Raw genomic sequence first — 21,081 nt, 5'->3', positions numbered from 1 at the left:
GGAGTTGTGTCACACCACAGGTTTCAGGTGACCGGCCATTTGTCCATCCACACTCAACACAAATCATCAGAGTCACAGCCAATCACCAGTGATTCAGAGTCACAGCCAATCACCAGTGATTCAGAGTCACAGCCAATCACCAGTGATTCAGAGTCACAGCCGATCACCAGTGATTCAGAGTCACAGCCAATCACCAGTGATTCAGAGTCACAGCCAATCACCAGTGATTCAGAGTCACAGCCAATCACCAGTGATTCAGAGTCACAGCCGATCACCAGTGATTCAGAGTCACAGCCAATCACCAGTGATTCAGAGTCACAGCCAATCACCAGTGATTCAGAGTCACAGCCGATCACCAGTGATTCAGAGTCACAGCCAATCACCAGTGATTCAGAGTCACAGCCAATCACCAGTGATTCAGAGTCACAGCCGATCACCAGTGATTCAGAGTCACAGCCGATGCATCCAATCCATCCAATCCAACCATCCATCCAATCCAACCATCCATCCAAGCCATCCATCCAACCAATCCAATCCAATCAAATCCATCCATCCATCCAATCAATCCAATCCAATCCATCCAATCCATCCAATCCAATCCAATCCATCCATCCATCCATCCAATCAATCCATCCATCCATCCAATCCAATCCAATCCAATCCAATCCATTCACCCAATCCAATCCAATCCATTCACCCAATCCAATTCATCCATCCATCCATCCATCCATCCAATCAATCCATCCATCCATCCAATCAATCCAATCCATCCATCCATCCAATCCAATCCATCCATCCATCCATCCATCCAATCCAATTCAATCCATCCATCCATCCATCCATCCAATCAATCCAATCCAATCCATCGAATCCAATCCAATCCATCCATCCATCCATCCATCCATCCATTCAATCCAATTCAATCCATCCATCCATCCATTCAATCCAATCCAATCCAATCCATTCACCCAATCCAATCCATCCATCCATCCATCCATCCAATCCAATCCAATCCAATCCATCCATCCATCCATCCATCCATCCATCCAATCAATCCAATCCATCCATCCATACAATACAATACAATCCAATCCAATCCAATCCAATCCAATCCAATCCATCCATCCATCCATCCATCCATCCATTCAATCCAATCCAATCCAATCCATTCACCCAATCCAATCCATCCAATCCAATTCAATCCATCCATCCATCCATCCATCCATCCATCCAATCCATCCAATCCAATCCATCCAATCAATCCAATCCATCATCCAATCAATCCAATCTAATCCATCCATCCATCCATCCATCCATCCATCCATCCATCCAATCAATCCAATCCATCCAATCCAATCCAATCCAATCCAATCCATCCATCCAATCAATCCATCCATCCACCCACCCATCCAATCCAATCCAATCCAATCCAATCATCCATCCATCCATCCATCCATCCAATCACTCCATCCATCCATCCATCCATCCATCCATCCATCCATCCATCCAATAAATCCAATCCAATCCAATCCATCCATCCATCCATCCATCCATCCATCCATCCATCCATCCATCCAATCAATTCAATCCAATCCAATCCAATCCAATCCAATCCAATCCAATCATCCATCCATCCATCCAATCACTCCATCCATCCATCCATCACTCCATCTATCCATCCATCCATCCAATAAATCCAATCCATCCATCCATCCATCCATCCATCCAATCACTCCATCCATCCATCCATCCAATAAATTCAATCCAATCCAATCCATCCATCCAATTCAATTCAATTCAATTCAATTCAATTCATCCATCCATCCATCCATCCAATCCATCCATCCATCCATCCATCCATCCATCCATTCAATCCAATTAAATCCAATTAAATCCATCCATCCATCCATCCAATCCATCCATCCATCCATCCATCCATCCATCCATCCATCCAATCAATCCAATCCAATCCATCGAATCCAATCCAATCCAATCCATCCATCCAATAAATTCAATCCAATCCAATCCATCCATCCATCCAATTCAATTCAATTCAATTCAATTCAATTCAATTCAATTCAATTCAATCCAATCCAATCCAATCCAATCCATCCACCCAATCCAATCCAATCCAATCAAACCCAAGCCATCCAATCAATCCATCCAATAAATTCAATCCAATCCAATCCATCCATCCAATTCAATTCAATTCAATTCAATTCAATTCAATTCAATCCAATCCAATCCATCGAATCCAATCCAATCCAATCCAATCCATCCATCCAATAAATTCAATCCAATCCAATCCATCCATCCATCCAATTCAATTCAATTCAATTCAATTCAATCCAATCCAATCCAATCCAATCCAGTCCAGTCCAGTCCATCCACCCACCCACCCACCCACCCACCCAATCCAATCCAATCCAAGCCATCCAATCAATCCAATCCATCCATCCATCCAATCAATCCAATCCAATCCAATCCAATCCAATCCAATCCAATCCAATCCAATCCATCCAATCAATCCAATCCAATCCAATCCATCCAATGCATCCATCCATCCATCCAATCCAATCCAATCCAATCCATCCATCCATCCATCCATCCATCCAATCCATCCATCCATCCATCCAATAAATTCAATCCAATCCAATCCATCCAATGCATCCATCCATCCATCCATCCATCCATCCATCCATCCATCCATCCATCCAATCAATTCAATCCAATCCAATCCATCCATCCATCCATCCATCCATCCATCCAATTCAATTCAATTCAATTCAATTCAATTCAATCCATCCATCCATCCTTCCATCCATCCATCCATCCATCCAATCCAATCCAATCCAATCAAATCCAAGCCATCCAATCAATCCAATCCAATCCATCCATCCAATCAATCCAATCCAATCCAATCCAATCCATCCAATCCAATCCAATCCAATCCAATCCATCCATCCAATCAATCCATCCATCCAATCCATCCATCCATCCATCCATCCAATCCAATCCATCCATCCATCCATCCATCCATCCATCCATCCATCCATCCATCCACCCATCCATCCATCCAATCAATTCAATCCAATCCAATCCAATCCAATCCAATCCAATCCATTCCAATCCAATCCAATCCAATCCAATCTATCCATCCATCCATCAAAAATCCTGATAAAATGTATCACTGTTTCCCCCCAGAAAATATTACTCTTGAGCAGCAAATCATCATATTAGAATGATTTCTGAAGATTTATGTGACACTGAAGACTGGAGTAATTCAGCTTTGATCACAGGAATAAATTACACTTTAATATATATATATTCACATAGAAAACATCTGATTTACATTGGAATAATATTTCACAAATGCGGCCTTGGTGAGCAGAAAAGACTATATTTAAAATTATTTTAAAACCCTGCGGATGTGTGTTTTTTCGGCAGCATCAGCAGCTCTAGCAGACTGTTAGTGTGTGTTTGTAGGAGGTTTTTCCAGTCCGGTGCCTGGTGAAAGGCTGAGTGAAGATGCAACATCAGGTTTTCTGATGACCGGACAAGTTCTCTCTTCCCCAAAATAAATCTATTACTGCTCTTTTAACACACAGAGAGCACTGAATCTTTCCTTTTGCAGTTCTTTTTAGTGGAGCAGAACTGACACACTTCACCTTTAACTATCAACTCTGTCTCAGCTGTTTCTCATAAAATGCTTTAGGAGGAATAAAAGTGAAAGCAAATGAGTCATGCAGTAAAGCTATGAATGCAAATAGCAGATCATTTGATGAAAAATGTTTTGTTTATATTGAGATCTCTGACTTTTGATAGCGATCTTTGAAAACCTGAACACAGTTGTAAACGTTGAGCTTCTGAAACTCAATGAAGATTTCTGTGGTCTTCATGAGATTTGCAGGAGTGCGTTTTCTAGACGTGGGCATTACAGAAGGTCATGTATTGTCATGTATGATGTATGTCTTTTAACGAATCATTTATTGATATTTTAATTTGTTATAGGAACTCAATTTTTACCCTGAGTTTATAGAAGTGGTTTATAAAAAGTCTTTTACCTGACACTGATATTAAAATGGGCAAATTCAGACAGTAATTGTTTCTCATGTAGACGTCTGTTAAAATAAATGGCAATGATAAAACATTTGGATGGCAATTTACAGTATTTATGGCGGAGAAGCGAGTTCTGTGATCCTACGAACCCAGGAATGCCCTGCTCATGTGATCAGTCACATGATTGCCAGCAAATGTCATGTGCTTGGAATAATATGAATAATATATATTATAGGATATAACACTGAAAATGAAGGATGTCATTTTAGAAATGTGGAAATTAGCAGAGATAAGTTAATGCAACCTCTTATTTACATGCACTATATTGCCAAAAGTATTGGGACGCCCCTCCAAATCACTGAGTTCAGGTGTTCAATCCCTTCATGGCCACAGGTGTATAAATCAAGCACCTGTGCAATAAGTCCATTCAGGACATTTCCTCACTACTAAATATTCCACGCTCAACTGTTAGTGGTGTTATAACAAAGTGGAAGCGATTGAGAACAACAGCAACTCAGACACAAACTGAAATCACAGAGCGGGGTCAGCGCATGCTGAGGGTCACAGAAGTCGCCAACTTTCTGCAGAGTCAAGAGCTCCAGACCTCCAAACTTCTGTGGCCTTCAGATGAGCTCAAGATCAGTGTGTAGAGCTTCATGGAATGGGTTTCCATGGCCGAGCAGCTCATCCAAGCCTTACATCACCAAGTGCAATGCAAAGCGTGGGATGCAGTGGGGTAAAGCGCGCCGCCACTGGACTCTAGAGCAGTGGAGACGTGTTCCCTGAGTGACCAATCACGTTTCTCTGTCTGCCAATCCCATGGACGAGTCTGGGTTTGGCGGTTGCCTGGAGAACGGGACTTGCCTGACTGCATTGTGCCAAGTGTAAAGTTTGGTGGAGGGGGGATTATGGGGTGGGGTTGTTTTTACGTAACACAGGGGTTGGGCTTGGCCCCTTAGTTCCTGTGAAAGGAACACTTACCAAGACATTTTGGACAATTTCATGCTCTCCAACAGTTTGGGGACGGCCCCTTCCTGTCCCAACATGACTGACCAGTGCACAAAGCGTCGCTCCATAAAGACACGGATGAGCGAGTTTGGTGTGGAGGAACTGGAGTCCTGACCTCAACCCGATAGAACAGCTTTGGGATGAATTAGAGCGGAGACTGAGAGCCAGGCCTTCTTGTCCAACATCAGTGCCTGACCTCACAAATGCACTTCTAGAAGAATCCCCATAAACACACTCCTAAACCTTGAGGAAAGCCGTCCCAGAAGAGCTGAAGCTGTTAGAGCTGCAAAGGGTGGGAAAACTCCATATTAAAGAATGGGATGGCATTAAAGTTCATGTGCATGTAAAGGCAGACGTCCCAAAACTTGTGGCAATATAGTGTAGGATAAACATAACGCTACTTGGTTTATATATGTGATGTATATAATTGTATATTATACATATGTTAAAATTGCATACCTCTTGCTGCCATAATAATGGTAACTTTCCAAACGTTTACGTGCTTTTCTTCTCCTTTTTGTTCAACTCATATATTGAAATACTGAAATATTGTTCTTGTAAATACTTTGCAGCATTTCATTAATACAAGTGTACATCTTTAAAATGCATGCAAATTATCGAAAAGTCCAGCAGTTACCGTATGGTGCTCAGCAGTGGTCAAAAAGGATTTACACAGCGACTTTTGAATGGATTCCTTCTTGTAAATTTGGTGTTTATCAAAAGAACAGTAGGTAATCTTTATGCAGGTGGTTGGTGGGAGAAAAACACATTCTGGATTTGGATGGCCAGAAAAATCACAGACTAACCCCTGTAAATGTTGAAAATACCTTACGTCAGAAACAATTACCGTCTGAATAAGGGGCTTAGCAGTTTATGCAAATTGCCTCTATTTATTAATTTCATAATTTAATTGGATACCATTCATACTGAAATGAAAGCATGTGGAAGATTGGTGAAATTACAGGTCAAAAAACATGAGGAGAAGCGAATTTAGGAAATTTCCCTGTCTAAAATGTTTGATTTTGTTCATATTTTGCCATATTTTTGGTCATGGACGTATATACTGAGTAATCCACTGTTTTATAGATGGGGTCAAAATTACATTTTTCACATGAGATTTGGAGCCAAATTACAGGGGGTCAAAATGAAAGATGGCAGCATCATTAGTTTATTTTTTACACAGATATTAGTAAGTCTATTAGTAAAATCTGTTGACTTTAGTAATCTTTGTTGCATTATATGCCAACGGTGACAGTTAAAAAATGGGAAAAAAAGCTCTTCTTGTGTTCTTTAGCCCCAAGTTTGCATGCCTGTAACTCAAGAAGTATTAAAGATATCTTAATATCCTTTTAGATTCTGGTTTTTAACAAACTTTTCTTTTGATATGTCCATTTTAAAGGCCATCGATGGTTCAGTCCCAGAGATGTGGCGATCTTCATGTGGCTAAATTGTACACATTTTCAGTGGCCTATAACCAAATGTGGGTCACTTTGCAAACAGCTGATACTTTTTTCTTTTAAAGAGGAATATCTGAACAACAACTGATGCTAGAAATCTATCAAATGTTGTTCCATCAACACAATTGCATAGAATATACCTGTCTGTGTGCCATAAAAAATGTTTTTCCAGAGTGTGCGTGCCTGTAACTCAAAAAGTGTTAACGATATCTTAAGATTCTGAGTAAATATACATTCATGACATTTAATATTTTGGCTTTCTTCTTCATTTATGTATTTCTTTCACCAGAATTGCTAGGTTTTTTTTCCATCAAAATCAATTTTTTTAGCTGGGAATTGACACGGAATGACCCATCAGCAATAGCAGACGTTAGCATTTGGACGGGACTTGATTTCTCTTGAGTTTGATGGTAAACACACACAGTTTGCAATGGAATTTGGGTTGTGTGAGACAAACAGAGGCATGGCAGATTCGGACAGGATTAAAATCACAAACAAGCTTGTGAAACACAAGTCCTCCGGGAAAACTAGTCCCATCCGAATAGGGCTCTAGACGAGGGTCGCTACCTCGCAATTCTCATGATTCGTCTCTTCTTTTCTTGTGCTTTCTGCCTGTATTGTGCAGCTGTCTGAGCTGGCGTCCCTCCCCTGACAATCTGCTCTTTAATAGCTAATATCAGGGTACATTTCCTGTGGCACTGGACTGGAACAGAGAGATGGAGGCATCTCTGTCACATACACGGCTGGTGCAGACTCATCTCTCTCTCTCTCTCTGCCCTCTGTCCATCTCCAGCCTCACATCAAAGAATGGCACCATGACCGCACTCTCTCAGACGGCGCTGCTGATGCTGCCGTCTCACTGATTATCTGTCATTTTCAGCTTGGGCAAGTTCTTACTTTTGCACTATTTCTTTACTTGTACAAGTCTGTGGCGTCGATACACTGAAAAAAATGGTGTGTTGGAATTACATGATTTAATCATGTACATCGGTTCCACATGATTCAATTACGTTAAACAAACATAATTTGTTCACATAATTTCAACATAATGGAATTAATTTATTTTTAAGTAACCGAATTGAGTAGTCTCACAATGATTTTAATATGACTCTCTAACAACAGTGGTGCAACACAGGGGCTTGAGACCCTGCCTCTTTAAAGGGTTAGTTCACCCAAAAATGAAAATTCTGTCATTAATTACTCACCCTTATGTCGTCCGAGACCCGTAAGACCTCCGTTCATATTCGGAACACAAATGAAGATATTTTTGTTGAAAGCTGATGCTGAGAAAGGCTTCAGATAGGCCTCCATTGGCATTCAGTACACTTATACTCCCAAGACCGATAAAAGGCACTTAAAATGTCGTTACAAAGTCCATCTCACCACAGTGACTCTACAATAATCTTACGATGCGACAACAATAGTTTTTGTGCGCAAAAAAAAATCAAAATAACACCTTTATTCAGCTTGTTCTTGTCTTCCGTGTGTGCCTCCACGACGCAAGCGCGAGAATATGACGTAGCGCCGGGGTTCGGGAATCCATGAAATGCAGACTTTAACCCCATTTTGAGAACTACGCCGAGACCTAAAGCACGATCAATGTAGAATTCAACAGCTTAGACACGCACGTCTTCCTCTGCTTGTAAACAAATCTCTTCTGGGTCATGTGTCCGAACGCCGGATCTGCGTCATATTCTCGCGCATGCATCGTGGAGACACACACGGAAGGCAGTAACAAGTTGGAAAAAGGTGTTATTTTGATTTTTTTTGCGCACAAAAACTATTGTCGTCGCATCGTAAGATTATTGTAGAGTCACTGTGGTGAGATGGACTTTGTAACGATGTTTTGAGTGCCTTTTATCTGTCTTGGGAGTATAAGTGTCCTGAATGCCAATGGAGGCCTATCTGAAGCCTTTCTCAGCATCAGCTTTCAACTAAAATATCTTCATTTGTGTCTGAAGATGAACGGAGGTCTTACGGGTCTCGAACGACGTGAGGGTGAGTAATTAATGACAGAATTTTCATTTTTGGGTGAACTAACCCTTTAATCAAAACACATGTTTATTTTTGTATATTTTGTTGTCATTTGACTGATCTATAACACAGTAGCTTTCATTATATTTGCCAGCAATAGCACATCATATATGTGCTAAGTGTGAAATGCTATTTAATGACATGTGCTGAGTCAGTCCACAGCCTAAGCAATCGCTCCGCTCTTCTCCACTATGGTAACCCCGTGTAATTTAAATGGTTCGAATAATTCCAACATAATTAAACATTAAACACTAATAAACAATAAAAAGTCTCCCCCTTTTCTCATTTTGCCCAAAAACACATAAAATAACACTTAATTTCAACAATTTTACTCTAGTCGTCAAGTCCCAAGCAAAGCATGCTGGGAACTACAGTTTCAGCAAAAATCATTTTCGAGTACTTAATTGGTTCACATTCACCCCAAATAATTTAATCTAGTAGATTGCACATTTTAGAGAATTACATTAATCGAAAGCAATGAAATCATGTTTAGAAGAGAAACACAAATTTGTTGCGTAGATCACAAATAATATGATTAAGTAAATTGGACAACATGTGTTTTCCTGTTTTTTCAGTATAGATCTGGAGGTGCCTGATTAGCCTTGATTTTTGTAGACGCGCACTCAAAAAAATGAACTTTCACAGTTGTTAGTTGCACTCAAATCATCCTTGTTCACATTACTTAAAAAACCCATGTAACTAAATTTACTCAGATTTACTGAGTTGTTTCTACTAAAAATGAGTATTGTCAGCTTTACTTAATAAGTGTTTGTTCGGTCAACTTAACATCGCTGAGTGAAACGAACAAACTGGGCAGTGGATCTGTAGTTCCCAGCATGCTTTGCAAGGGACTGCGTTAGGAGAGTAAATTTAGGGATTAAAGTGTTATTTTATCTTTTTCAGTAAAGGGAAAGATGTTGTTAGTTTATGTTAGTGTTATGTGCATTGAGAGGAGTGTCTGTAATTTTGTGGTTGCCATTATGCAGAACAGTGCCTGTGTTTAGGCTGTGGCCACACATTCACTGGATGGACTTCCTGTTCTCAATTAAGTTATTTTTGAATTTTGTTTCTAAAAATATGCTTTTTGTTATATTTAATAGTTTTCCACTTACACTTGTAGAGCTAGTAGTTAATTTAATAAGGTAAATTAAATCAATAAATGTGTTCACCTAACATAATAAACTTTTATAAATGTAACATTATTAAGTAAACTGCACATATAAATATTATGTAACAGTGACAAATTCAAATGGTTTGTATTTACTTAGAAATGTTGTCAGCTTTACTTGACCTTCTTTTGTTCATATAACTAAATTGTTATTTGTAAAAATGACTCGATATAGTTGTGTGGAACCACTTGACGCTGCTTTTTTAAGTAAATTCAACAAATTATTTTTTTGAGTGTAGGGAAAAGAAGTCACTTAGTTATTTCCACAATATTTGACAAGGTTGCAACTACTACTAATAATGCAGCCTATGCATGCAAATACAGAAGAGCAGGATGTCTTTTGTTGCTTCTACAGGAAGAATCAATGGGGTTTTGTAAGCAAAATATCCATATTTAAGACGTTATAAAGTCACATTTCCAGCTTCCGCCAGACCGCCTTTAGTAAGTTCAATATAGAAGGCAGTCTGGCGGAAACTTGATATTTTCCTTTATAAAGTGTTAAATATGGGTATTTTTCATACAAAAACTCTTGGGTTAGCTTCAGAAGGCCTTTATTAACCCCCAGGAGTCGCATGGAGTACGTTTATAATGGATTGATGTGCTTTTTTGGGGGCTTCAAATTTTGGGCTCCCAATCAGTCCTATTATAAAGCTTGGATTAGCCAGGACATTTTTAACATAACTCTGATTGTGTTTGGCTGAAAGAAGAATGTCATATACACCTAGGATGGCTTGAGGGGGAGGAAATCATGGGCTAATTTTCATTTTTTGGGTGAACTAACCCTTTAACATGTTAAATGGGACATATTTGGAAGGGTTGCCAGGAGAAAGCTGCTTCTCTCTAAAAAGAACATGGCATGGTTTAGGTTTGCAAAGTTGCATCTGAACAAACCTCAAGACCAACTTTGGACAGACAAGACCAAAGTGGAGATGTTTGGCTATAATGCACAGAAAACTAAACACAGCATATCCGCACAAAAACCTCATACCAACTATCAATCTTGCTGGTGGAGGGGTGATGATTTTGGGGACCTGGGCACCTTCAGTCATTGTGTCTTTTGTATACCCAAAGCATTCAAGAGTTAAATGTGAGGCCATCCGTCCGACAGCTTGGCCAAAATTGGGTCATGCAACAGGACAATGATCCCAAAAATCACCAGCAAATCTACAACAGAGTGGCTGAAAAAGACAAGAATTAAGGTGTTGCACTGGCCCAGACCTCCAGACCTCAACCCGACTGAAATACTGTGGCGGGACCTTAAGAGAGCTGTGTATAAACAAATGCCACAAACCTCAATGAACAATGGCAATGTTGTAAAGAAGAGCAGACCAAAATTCCTCCAGAACGATGTGAGAGACTGATAACGTCATGCAGAAAATGATTACTTCACGTTATTGCTGCTAAACGTGGCTCTACAAGCAAATTAATCATGGTGTCCTTAGTTTGTCACCCATGGCTTTTCCATTTTGGCTTTATTTTTGTAACATAAATAATGACACGGTGTGATATGTCATGTGTGTTGTTGCTCATCTGAGGTTTTATTTTCCAAATGTTAAGACCTGCCAAGGACCAGATGATATTTTATCATGTCCTGATATGGAAAAGCATAGAAATTTTTAATAAAAATCAACTCTGAGCTCATCATAAGCAAGTATGTGATAAAAGAAATATAGGTTCTGTGGCTATGACATCACTTCCGGTGGGTGTGGCTTACCATATTCAACAAATTAAGCAGAAGGTAAATCGGTCATCACTATATAAGTCGTTATTTAGGGGTTTTTTTGCGAGCAAAAACAATTCTCGTGGCTTCATAAAGTTATTGTAGAGCCACTGTAGTGAGATGAACTTTGTAACGACGTCTTTAGTGCCTTTTATGGGTCTTGAGAGTGTAAAGTGCCATTGTGCCAATGGAGGCCTTTCTGAGCCATCAGATTTACACTAAAATATCTTCATTTGTGTTCTGAAGATGAACGTCTTGATGAGGTCCAACGACATGAGGGTGAGGAATTAATGACAGAATTTAAATTTTTGGGTGAACTAACCCTTTAAGAATGAAGAATAAACTGAAATGCACAGCATTTCAACAACTTACTGTGATAAAAGGATTTCCCCTTTGCTTTCCCCCGTCTGTTCTGGCATCCTGGCACACATCAGCTGTCCATCATGTTGAAGTATTAAGGTTTAAACAGTCCGGTTTTAAATTATTTTATAGATATCAATGATATCCCCCGATTACCTGCCAAAATGGAGTTTAGGCTGTGTGACGTCAACCTCTGGAGCTCTATATATATATATGCATGTACAAACTTTGAAACATTTAAATAAAAAAATACTTTTACTCTCAAACACATCCTCGCCTGTATTTATTGCGAGGTCCGATATAATTTTTCATGCTGAAGTTTACAGACAAGCCCCGAAGCCAAGAATGCCGTAACATCAGGGTGGAAATATAACAAATAACTCCAAAGTATGCAGTCAAATGCATACATATTCTCTTCCCACACATTATTCACGTCCCAGCCCTGACAAATGACTGTTATTTAATGTGAGAAAAAAAGAAAACCTTGAATTAAACACATTAAATAGCCACTCCAAAGGAGCAGACTATCTGCAGCGCTGCTATCTGCTCTCTGAAGCCGCCCTATTAGTGTCTGAGCCTCTGCTATTCATTACACGCGGCAAATAAACTCTAGATAATGCAGCTTTCAGCCGCCCCCACAATTCATCTCTCTGACATCTCCGCACATTAATATTCATTACCGAGTGGCATTTTGACAAACAAACGCCCAGCTCGCCGCAAACTCTGAGAGTGTGAGCGAAGCGGTTGGGTGTTGTGCTGCGTTCTGTATGATGTGCCGTGATTTATCGGGAGGTTTTTTGGCCCTGCGTGATCATGTACTCAACTGGGTCACGGTGCCCTTCTTCATTCGCAGGCCTTATTAATGCAAACAATACACCGGCTCGATTAGTTTCCTGATAACGGCAGAGGTAGGTCACCGATCCGTGCGTTTCCATTCCACAGATCCAAAGCGGGGAATTGACTAAAATGAATTGCACCCGCTGATAGTGCTATTTATTTGCACGTGGTGCACGAGTTGTTTTACCGGTTCACTAAAGGAATTATGCAAATGAGGTAATGATGCAAACGTACACACAAAACCTGCGCTGAATGCAATGGGCATGGTGCAGATCCCAATCTTGCATAATCATATTCTAATGTACTTGACTGTGATTGCACAGAATAACTCCAGGTTTTATGATTAGGCCGCAATCAATAATGAGTCTCGTTGAAAAGGAGGCCTATTTGCACAATGCTTTATTTGAATACAGTGCATCCTTATTTTAGCACATTTAGAGCCTGTTTAAACTGGATTGACATGCAGTCAAACTGATGAAGCATGAAGCGAAAGACAAAGCTGTATTTAATTACAAAAAACAATGTGCAAAGAAATAAATTCAATAAAAGTAAAACCAAAAAGAAGTAAAAAATAAAAAGCGATATATATTACTATACAGTAGTTGCCTATATTTTTTAATGACCCTACAAGTTTGATATAAACAAAATGACAAAAAAACAAAAACATTTTTCAAATATTTAATATTTTAAATATTATATATTTTTTATATATATATATATCTATATAACTACAGTAGTTGCAAAAATGTTTTTAATAACCCTTAAAGTTTGATTAAACTACAAAATATGAGGAAAATATTTAATATTTTAAATATTATAATAATTTTAAATATATTTTTTAATATATTATATATGCCGAAATGCAAGTTTGATTAAAGAAAAAAATATGAGGAAAATACTTAAATATATATATAAAAAATATGAGGGAAGAAAAAACACTAAACTTGGATAAGGTATTTATCTGACAAAATGATTTGGCAAAAAAAAGAGACAAACTACAGCTACAGGTTTTATTTGTCTATTTAAAAAAAGGCACAGAAAAACAAAAAGCTCAGAGGAAAAAGCAAACATTGTCTAATCAGTCATTTGTATTTCATTAGTTCTCTCTTGTTTTTGCATGTGTTCATAATTTCTCTGTATGACAGCCTGGCCAAAAATAATGTCGGCACAATTTGTCATGTTTCAGTGCGTTATCATCACAACTAAAACTCAACTCCAAGCACAACTACACAATGTGCTTACACAATCTTTAAAGGGGTAGTTGATTTATGATTTGACTTGTTTATCTTTAGTGAGTGTGTAGTGTTGCTGTTTGAGCATAAACAACATCTGCAAAGTTACGACGCTCAAAGTTCAAAGCAAAGGGAGATATTTTCTGAACAGAAATCTCTTTTTAAGAACTACAACAAACGGCTGGTAGGGACTACAACGAGTCAGTGACATCACAACTCTAACATTTACATAAACCCCGCCCCCGGAAACACACAACAAAGGGGGTGAGATTATCATGACAGAATATGCTAATCAATGACTTGAAGATCGTTCACTCATAAATTCATCAACTATCCATTCAGGAACGTCCTGTCTCTTTCTACATGTCGTCTCTTCTTCTTGAGTCTCTCCATCATTGTCCGACTCTGGTTTGAACACAAAAGGCTGAGCAGTTTCATTGCGTGTCTGCTAACTGGAATTCTTGAAGCTCCGCCCCATGAGCAGCAGCTAATTTGCATTTAAAGGGACACACACAAAAACGGCACGTTTTTGCTCACCATTAAAAAGTGACAATTTTAACATGCTAATAAAAAATCATCTCTGGGGTATTTTGAGCTAAAACTTCACACACACACACACACACACACACACACACACACACACACACACACACACACACACACACACACACACACACACACACACACACACACACACACACACACACACACACACACACACACACACACACACACACACACACACACACACACACACACACACACACACACACACACACACACACACACACACACACACACACACACACACACACACACACACACACACACACACACACACTCTGGGGACATCAGAGACTAATTTTACATCTTGTAAAAAGGGGCAATTAACCAGCTCTTTAACAAATATTTACTTATACTTGAATAAAGGGTGAAAATGGCACTTTGGCCACCTCTGTATACGAGTCGTCATTTTGAGTCAAGTAAAACAAAAAGAATTGCGTTGTGTTACAAAAGAATTGCTACCAAAATTTGTTGTAGAAATGAATTTGCATTTTTTTGCAATTAAATCCAGCTTTGTTTCTGCAGAATTTTTGTCATGGTTTAGTGAATTCAACCCAAAGTGTTGACAAGAACAAGAAACATGTAGTTATGAATGGCACAACACACAAAATGCTGACGCTAGTGCATCTTTTGTGTTTTGTGTAGCATCCACCAGTCTATACAAACGGCATTTCCTCTGGCTCATAGAGATGAGGCATTGCTTTATAAGACAATAACGGCTTGTGGTGGAGCGCCTCTCTGACTTCAGGCTACACTTTTGCCTTAAAGAGCCGCAAATTAGATTACACCGGGTGTTTGAGCACAAATAGACTCTTTTATTGGGCGCGCTTGAATGCTGGGCCTAAACAAGCAGAATGAAAAAGTGGAGTAAATTATTGGTTCCAGAACAGGTTCCAGACATGTGTTGGGTTCACCTAATTCCACAATGTGCTTACGTACACGATTCTGTGCCACGAGGCTCCGGCTGTAATACTGCAGAGCATATAGCCAACCCGCTAACAAACACACACAGGAGGAAGCTGTTTGGTTTGGATCATCAGAGCCACCAGAGCGATATATAACCTCACTGTACTGGGGACGAAAATCAAGGCCAGGAGAGGTCAATGAAAAGCAGAGCCTGAAGTGGGCGTCATGATATTTTCCTAAGTGCTGTACTAGTGCGATATCCACACGATCACTGCAAGACGCCTAGGATAGAAATTATGGCCTCTAAGCCGATTCTTGGCACATATTTCTAGTTTCCAGTTCAGAGAGAGATCTTTGTGACAGAAATAGAAGAGGAGGTCAAGTCTTGTCCAGGGAAATCTGATGAATGTTTCCTCTGTAGCACAAAATGGCAATAAATAGCAGAACTCAAACTGAGTGGACTTTGCTCGTGCAAAACTGGCCGCTCTGATGCTAGGCCGCTCTGGGTGGTTTCTCACTGGTCCAGGTTGAATGAACCCTCGTTTCTCATATTATGAGACCAGAAACAAAATTGCCTGTTATGCAAAATTCACTTTTATGAGGTTTGAACACAGACGTGTGTCCACAGTGTGTGTAAACCAGTGTTAATTTTGACAGCAAATTTTGATTTAGTTTTAGTCGTAGTCTTTTGACTAAAATGCCATTTAGTTTTAGTCAAATTTTAGCCACTTGAATTGTTTTTAGTTTAGTCGAGTTTTAGTCGACTAAATATCATAAGATTTTAGTTGACTAAATCTACAGTAGATTTAGTCTCCTAAAATCTAATGAGTTTAGTTCAATTGTAATACATTAAGCATTTAAAGCTACACTGTGTGATATTTTCCCCCATCTAGTGGTGAAAAGGTATATGACCATCCAGTGAATTTTAGTTTCTGTTCCTCTCAATTCTGATTTCGTTTTAACTCCTACGGTGGCCGATTTAGTCCAAGATTAACATGGCTTCCAGTTCGACCTCGTCCACATTCGACACGGTGCCATCGAGTGTTAAAACGCCAAAGGCGAAGCTTGAATTTACGGGTATGTCCCTCTTTGGCTAATGTACTTTCAAGATGGAGGAGCAACATGGCGACCCGCAATCGAACCCTCACCCGTATGTATTTTTAATGGCATATTATAAACTTACGAGAATACTTTATTACTTGAAAGAAGTGAATATACATTAATGAGCACATATATTTTTGAAAGAACTAAGTGTTTTTAGCTAAGAATAAACTTAAAAAGTTACACAGTGTAGCTTTAAGCATTACATAACCGACTGTCACTTGAACTGACATTTTGACATCATTTTGTTTTTGACATTAAAAATACACGAAAGAGCTCAATTCACTTTTTTGTCTGTTTTTTAAAAACATCTATATAGTTTTTATAACTATGTATTTCTGTTTTAGTTAGTAGGCCAGATCAGGTTAAGCTAAAGCTTAAAAAAAGTTTGTTAATTAATTTATTTATTTTTTCATTTTACATTTATTTAATTTCAAGTAATGAAGATTTGTAATGGTTTTAGTGAACTATTATAACCCTGATACTTTATTGAATATGTGTCAAATACTGGTCTTTCCTCCTGACTATGAATTTAATGGGAATTAAATTAAATATAGTTTATTGTGTAACCAAAAACAAATATATAATGCGTGACTTTTAATTATAAACAAGCTCGAAATACGCCGGGACTCTTATTTTGAAATGTCTGCGCCTTACTATTGCAGTTGCAGGAGCTCATTCAAGTTCAGGAGATAAAATATGCATTGTTACAACCGTCTAAAACATATTAATATATAAACATCGTAAAGTAAACATTGTTATTATTCATCAGCATTAGTTCATAAACAATTGCCTGTCATAAATGTGTGTTATTGATTGTGAGCCGCTCTGGAGCTGGATTGGGGATGAGCCGTGTTTTCCAGCGGTTAGATCAGTTCAGATCAAATCTGTGCATCTGTTACACAGGACATCAGTTCTGACTGGATCTCTTCCCTAATCGACCCTCCCTAACATTTTCCTCTTGTTTTTATTTGTTGACAAAAATGACAGTTGATTTTTGTCTTAGTTTTTGTCATCCAACACTAGTTTTGATTTAGTTATCGTCTCGTTTTTGGCAGTGAAAAAAGGTCGTTGACGAAAATTATGACGAAAAATATTTGTCAACGAAATGAACACTGGTGTAAACACAAGCCTATAATGGTAACAATCCACCCAATCTCCGTCAATCATTATCAATCTCTGAATTCTGAATCTCTGAATCTCAAAAATTGATTTGCATTATAGCTTGAGGCAAGACAAATAAACCAATATCACAGACATGTTAGGTATCCTAAAATATGATTTTGTACGTCTTACGTATTTACTTGCAAGAATGTAGCCCATCCTCATTCAGCTCACGCCAACGAGCAAACGCTGCCCAATGTTGATCCTCCTGCCTTTAATCCCATCACTTTCTCGTTTCCTCTTTTTGCTTTCCTCCGACAAAACCTTTGCTTTCTTATTTTTCTGTGCTGCTTCGGCCATGACTATAACATTCGGCAAACAAATGATAGTTTTTCTCGCACGTCCGAATTTAAGGAAGTGGGGGTGGTGGTGGAAGTGACGTATATGCCGTAAAGCGGTCGAATTTTGTAGTTCTTTTTGTTCTCGGGTTACTACCCGAAACCCGAAGTTTAAAAGTACGATTAAAAACGATACAGACCCCGTCAGGCTATGGCAGACGTGTCATTCAACCTATTGAAAGTCGATGCATCATCACAAGAGTCTTGAAAATATATTATAAAGGTTGAAAAGTTACCTAGTGCTGCTTTAAAGTTCTGCATAATTAAGGGCGTGGTCACTTTGAGTGACAGATAGATTGACAAACTAGCAATTTGTCTGCTCTCTGCCTCCACCCTCGTCCCGCCTCTTTGCCCATTTTTGGTTATCCTGGAGTGACGCGCTGCCAAGATGGCGACGGCCAGCTCCGGCCATTTTTTTTGCTTCAAAAATGCTCTTCAGAAAACCTACGGGTGACTACAGTCTATGGCTTCCCCTGTTCATGTGTCATGTTCCGATTGGCTTTTTTGGGTCAAGTTAATGTTTCAAGTGAGGTCTTTGTTTATATTGTTTTATTTGAAATAAACTGCACTTCATCTTGCCTTCAGTGGACATTCGTTACACTATGATTAAAAAAGCAATGCTCGCTTTGAAAAGAAACATCGCATTTGCTTCAAGCCACATCAGTTATGTTTGTCGCAGACAGTCTAATGTTTAGGGTTTATTCAAGCTAGCACAAGCAGCAGTAACAGTGATGAGATGAGACCACACTCTTACCTCTTCTGTCAGGGTTGGCCGAGGGAGAAAGGCTCTTCGGAGGCTCCTTGTTGGCATTTTCCCTGCTGACCGGGGAACTCTTGTGTTTCAGGGATTTCGGCGCGTCCAAGGATTTCAGCTTCTTGGCGTGTTTGGTGCCTTTGTAGTGGGCCAACGCCTGGCTCTAGGAAACAGAAAACAGGCCAACCCGTGGAGAGGGCCAGCCCGGACCAGGTGTTAGCAACATCAGACAGGGCAGAGCAGCTCTGAGCCGTGATGAGCAAACAAGCTGCTGGAAGCGGCTCTGCAATGTGGCACGCTCACATTCAGTCGACAGCCGTCTGTGAGAGCGACACGGCGGACATCTTCAGCGCACACCAGTGAAATGAGCTCTCGTGTGAGAACACCTGCATGATTTGTGAATCTTACACAGGTAAAGCACAGAGACGCTGTACAATATGTGTTGACTCTCTGGATCTGCTCCAAACGTAATGAACTGTGGACCTATGCAGCATTTTAACAGACGTGCTGTACAATGACACGGAAAAATGGAACGGAAACAAACATAATTCACCTAGGATGCTTTACTGTTCACTTGGGAGTAAAAAAAAATTAATATATATATAAATTATATATATATATATATATATAAATTAATATATATATATATATATAAATTAATATATATATATATATATATATATATATATATATATATATATATATATATATATATATATATATATATATATATATATATATATATATATATATATATATATATATATATATATATATATATGAAACAGCATTTCACCCCCCCCCCCCTTTAATAAGTACTTAAAAAATATTATAAATTGTGAATTATAAAACAATTATTAAATAATAATTACTGGCCATAAAGCTGTTTTTTGCATTATTGTTCATTAGGAATTAAGTTAGAAAAAAATGTATTAATAATAAATACATCAAATTAAATAATAAATACAATTAAAAAAATATTTTAATGTTTTTAAAAATCACAATAATCATAAGTAATTATATTTATTTGAATAATTACATTTAAACATTGTATATACATTGTGAATTATAAAACAATTCATAAATATTTATTTCTGACCATAAAGCTGCATTTTGCATTATTATGTATATATACATATAAATAAATAAATACAATTTTAATTTTATTATAAATTATAAATAATTATTTATTTTAATAATTATATTTTAAAAATATTTTTAAGTGTGAATTATAAAACAATAAATAATATAATATTTATTACTAGCCATAAAGCTGTGATTTTGCATTATTGTTCATTGGGAAACAAAAAAACAAAACAAAACAAAACAAATATAAAAACATAATAATTATATTTATTTTAATAATTACATTTAAAAATATAATAAATAGGGAATTATATATATATATATATATATATATATATATATATATATATATATATATATATATATATATATATATATATATATATATATATATATATATATATATATATATATATATATTCATATAGTACTGTTAAAGTACTGTTAATTAGATTTTTTCATATTTATTGAATTTACTTATCTGCCCATCACAAAAACAAATGACACTAAACACGTACATTATTAAATGGATGATTGGTTACAATTATATTAATTTACCTGTATTAAATATATAACCAGTATATTATAATCACATAAAACAAATGTTTTATGCTTATTTTCTGTGTTTGTAACTTTTCTCTTTAACACTGGCCCAGACAAACACACAACATAACATTTATTAACACAATCATTAATTACGCTTTTTAAAAAGTGACTAAATTTGTGTTTTTTAAACCCAAGGCATTCATTTCTAATTAGTTTGACGCAATTCAAGAAGCAACTTCTAAAGCTTGATTTTATGTCAGCAACAATAATGTAATATATCAATAAATATTGATTGAATGTAATCTAGCAGCAGTGAAACAGCACAGACGTCTGCGAATACAGGGCCGTCTATAATGAGCTTCATTTGCATATAAAGGAGACGGAAAGAATGACAATGACTTCAATTAAACATTCACGCCGCATTTAGTGCCTGCTTAATGATTAACTCATCAGCATATTATGTAATTAATTTGACTATCATTTTCAGTTGATTGACAGACCTACTTCAATATATAATATAATTAAATAATCAACTGTTTAACCCAGTATTAATGCATTATTTAACATTATAAGCTCAGTATATGCTGTCAATGGGAGTCTGATATTTTTATGAATGTCTATGTTCCCTAAGAAGGCGGCTCCCTATGTAGGCACTATCAGGTTTTGTCTCTGAGTAATGGTGTGGCATAAAGAGTGTGACAGAGAGAGTGTGTGTGTGTGTGAGGTTATTATCCCCTGTGACACAGT

General features: G+C 37.8%; 1 protein-coding gene across 4 annotated transcripts in view; it reads right to left on the bottom strand.

Annotated features, from left to right (window-relative positions):
- The window catches only part of znf385d (zinc finger protein 385D), a 134,290-nt gene that overhangs the window by 28,425 nt on the left and 84,784 nt on the right, over positions 1–21,081 (bottom strand). For all 4 annotated transcript variants that reach the window (XM_079836767.1, XM_079836766.1, XM_079836765.1 and 1 more), the window contains one exon: positions 18,703–18,865. In XM_079836767.1, coding sequence (XP_079692893.1) covers positions 18,703–18,865 — 163 coding nt within the window. The remainder of the gene's footprint in view (positions 1–18,702; positions 18,866–21,081) is intronic.

This window comes from Gobio gobio, assembly GCF_949357685.1.
Source record: "Gobio gobio genome assembly, chromosome: 15".
In the NCBI taxonomy this organism is placed as follows: Eukaryota; Metazoa; Chordata; class Actinopteri; order Cypriniformes; family Gobionidae; genus Gobio; species Gobio gobio.
This window is presented reverse-complemented; position numbering and strand designations above follow the sequence as displayed.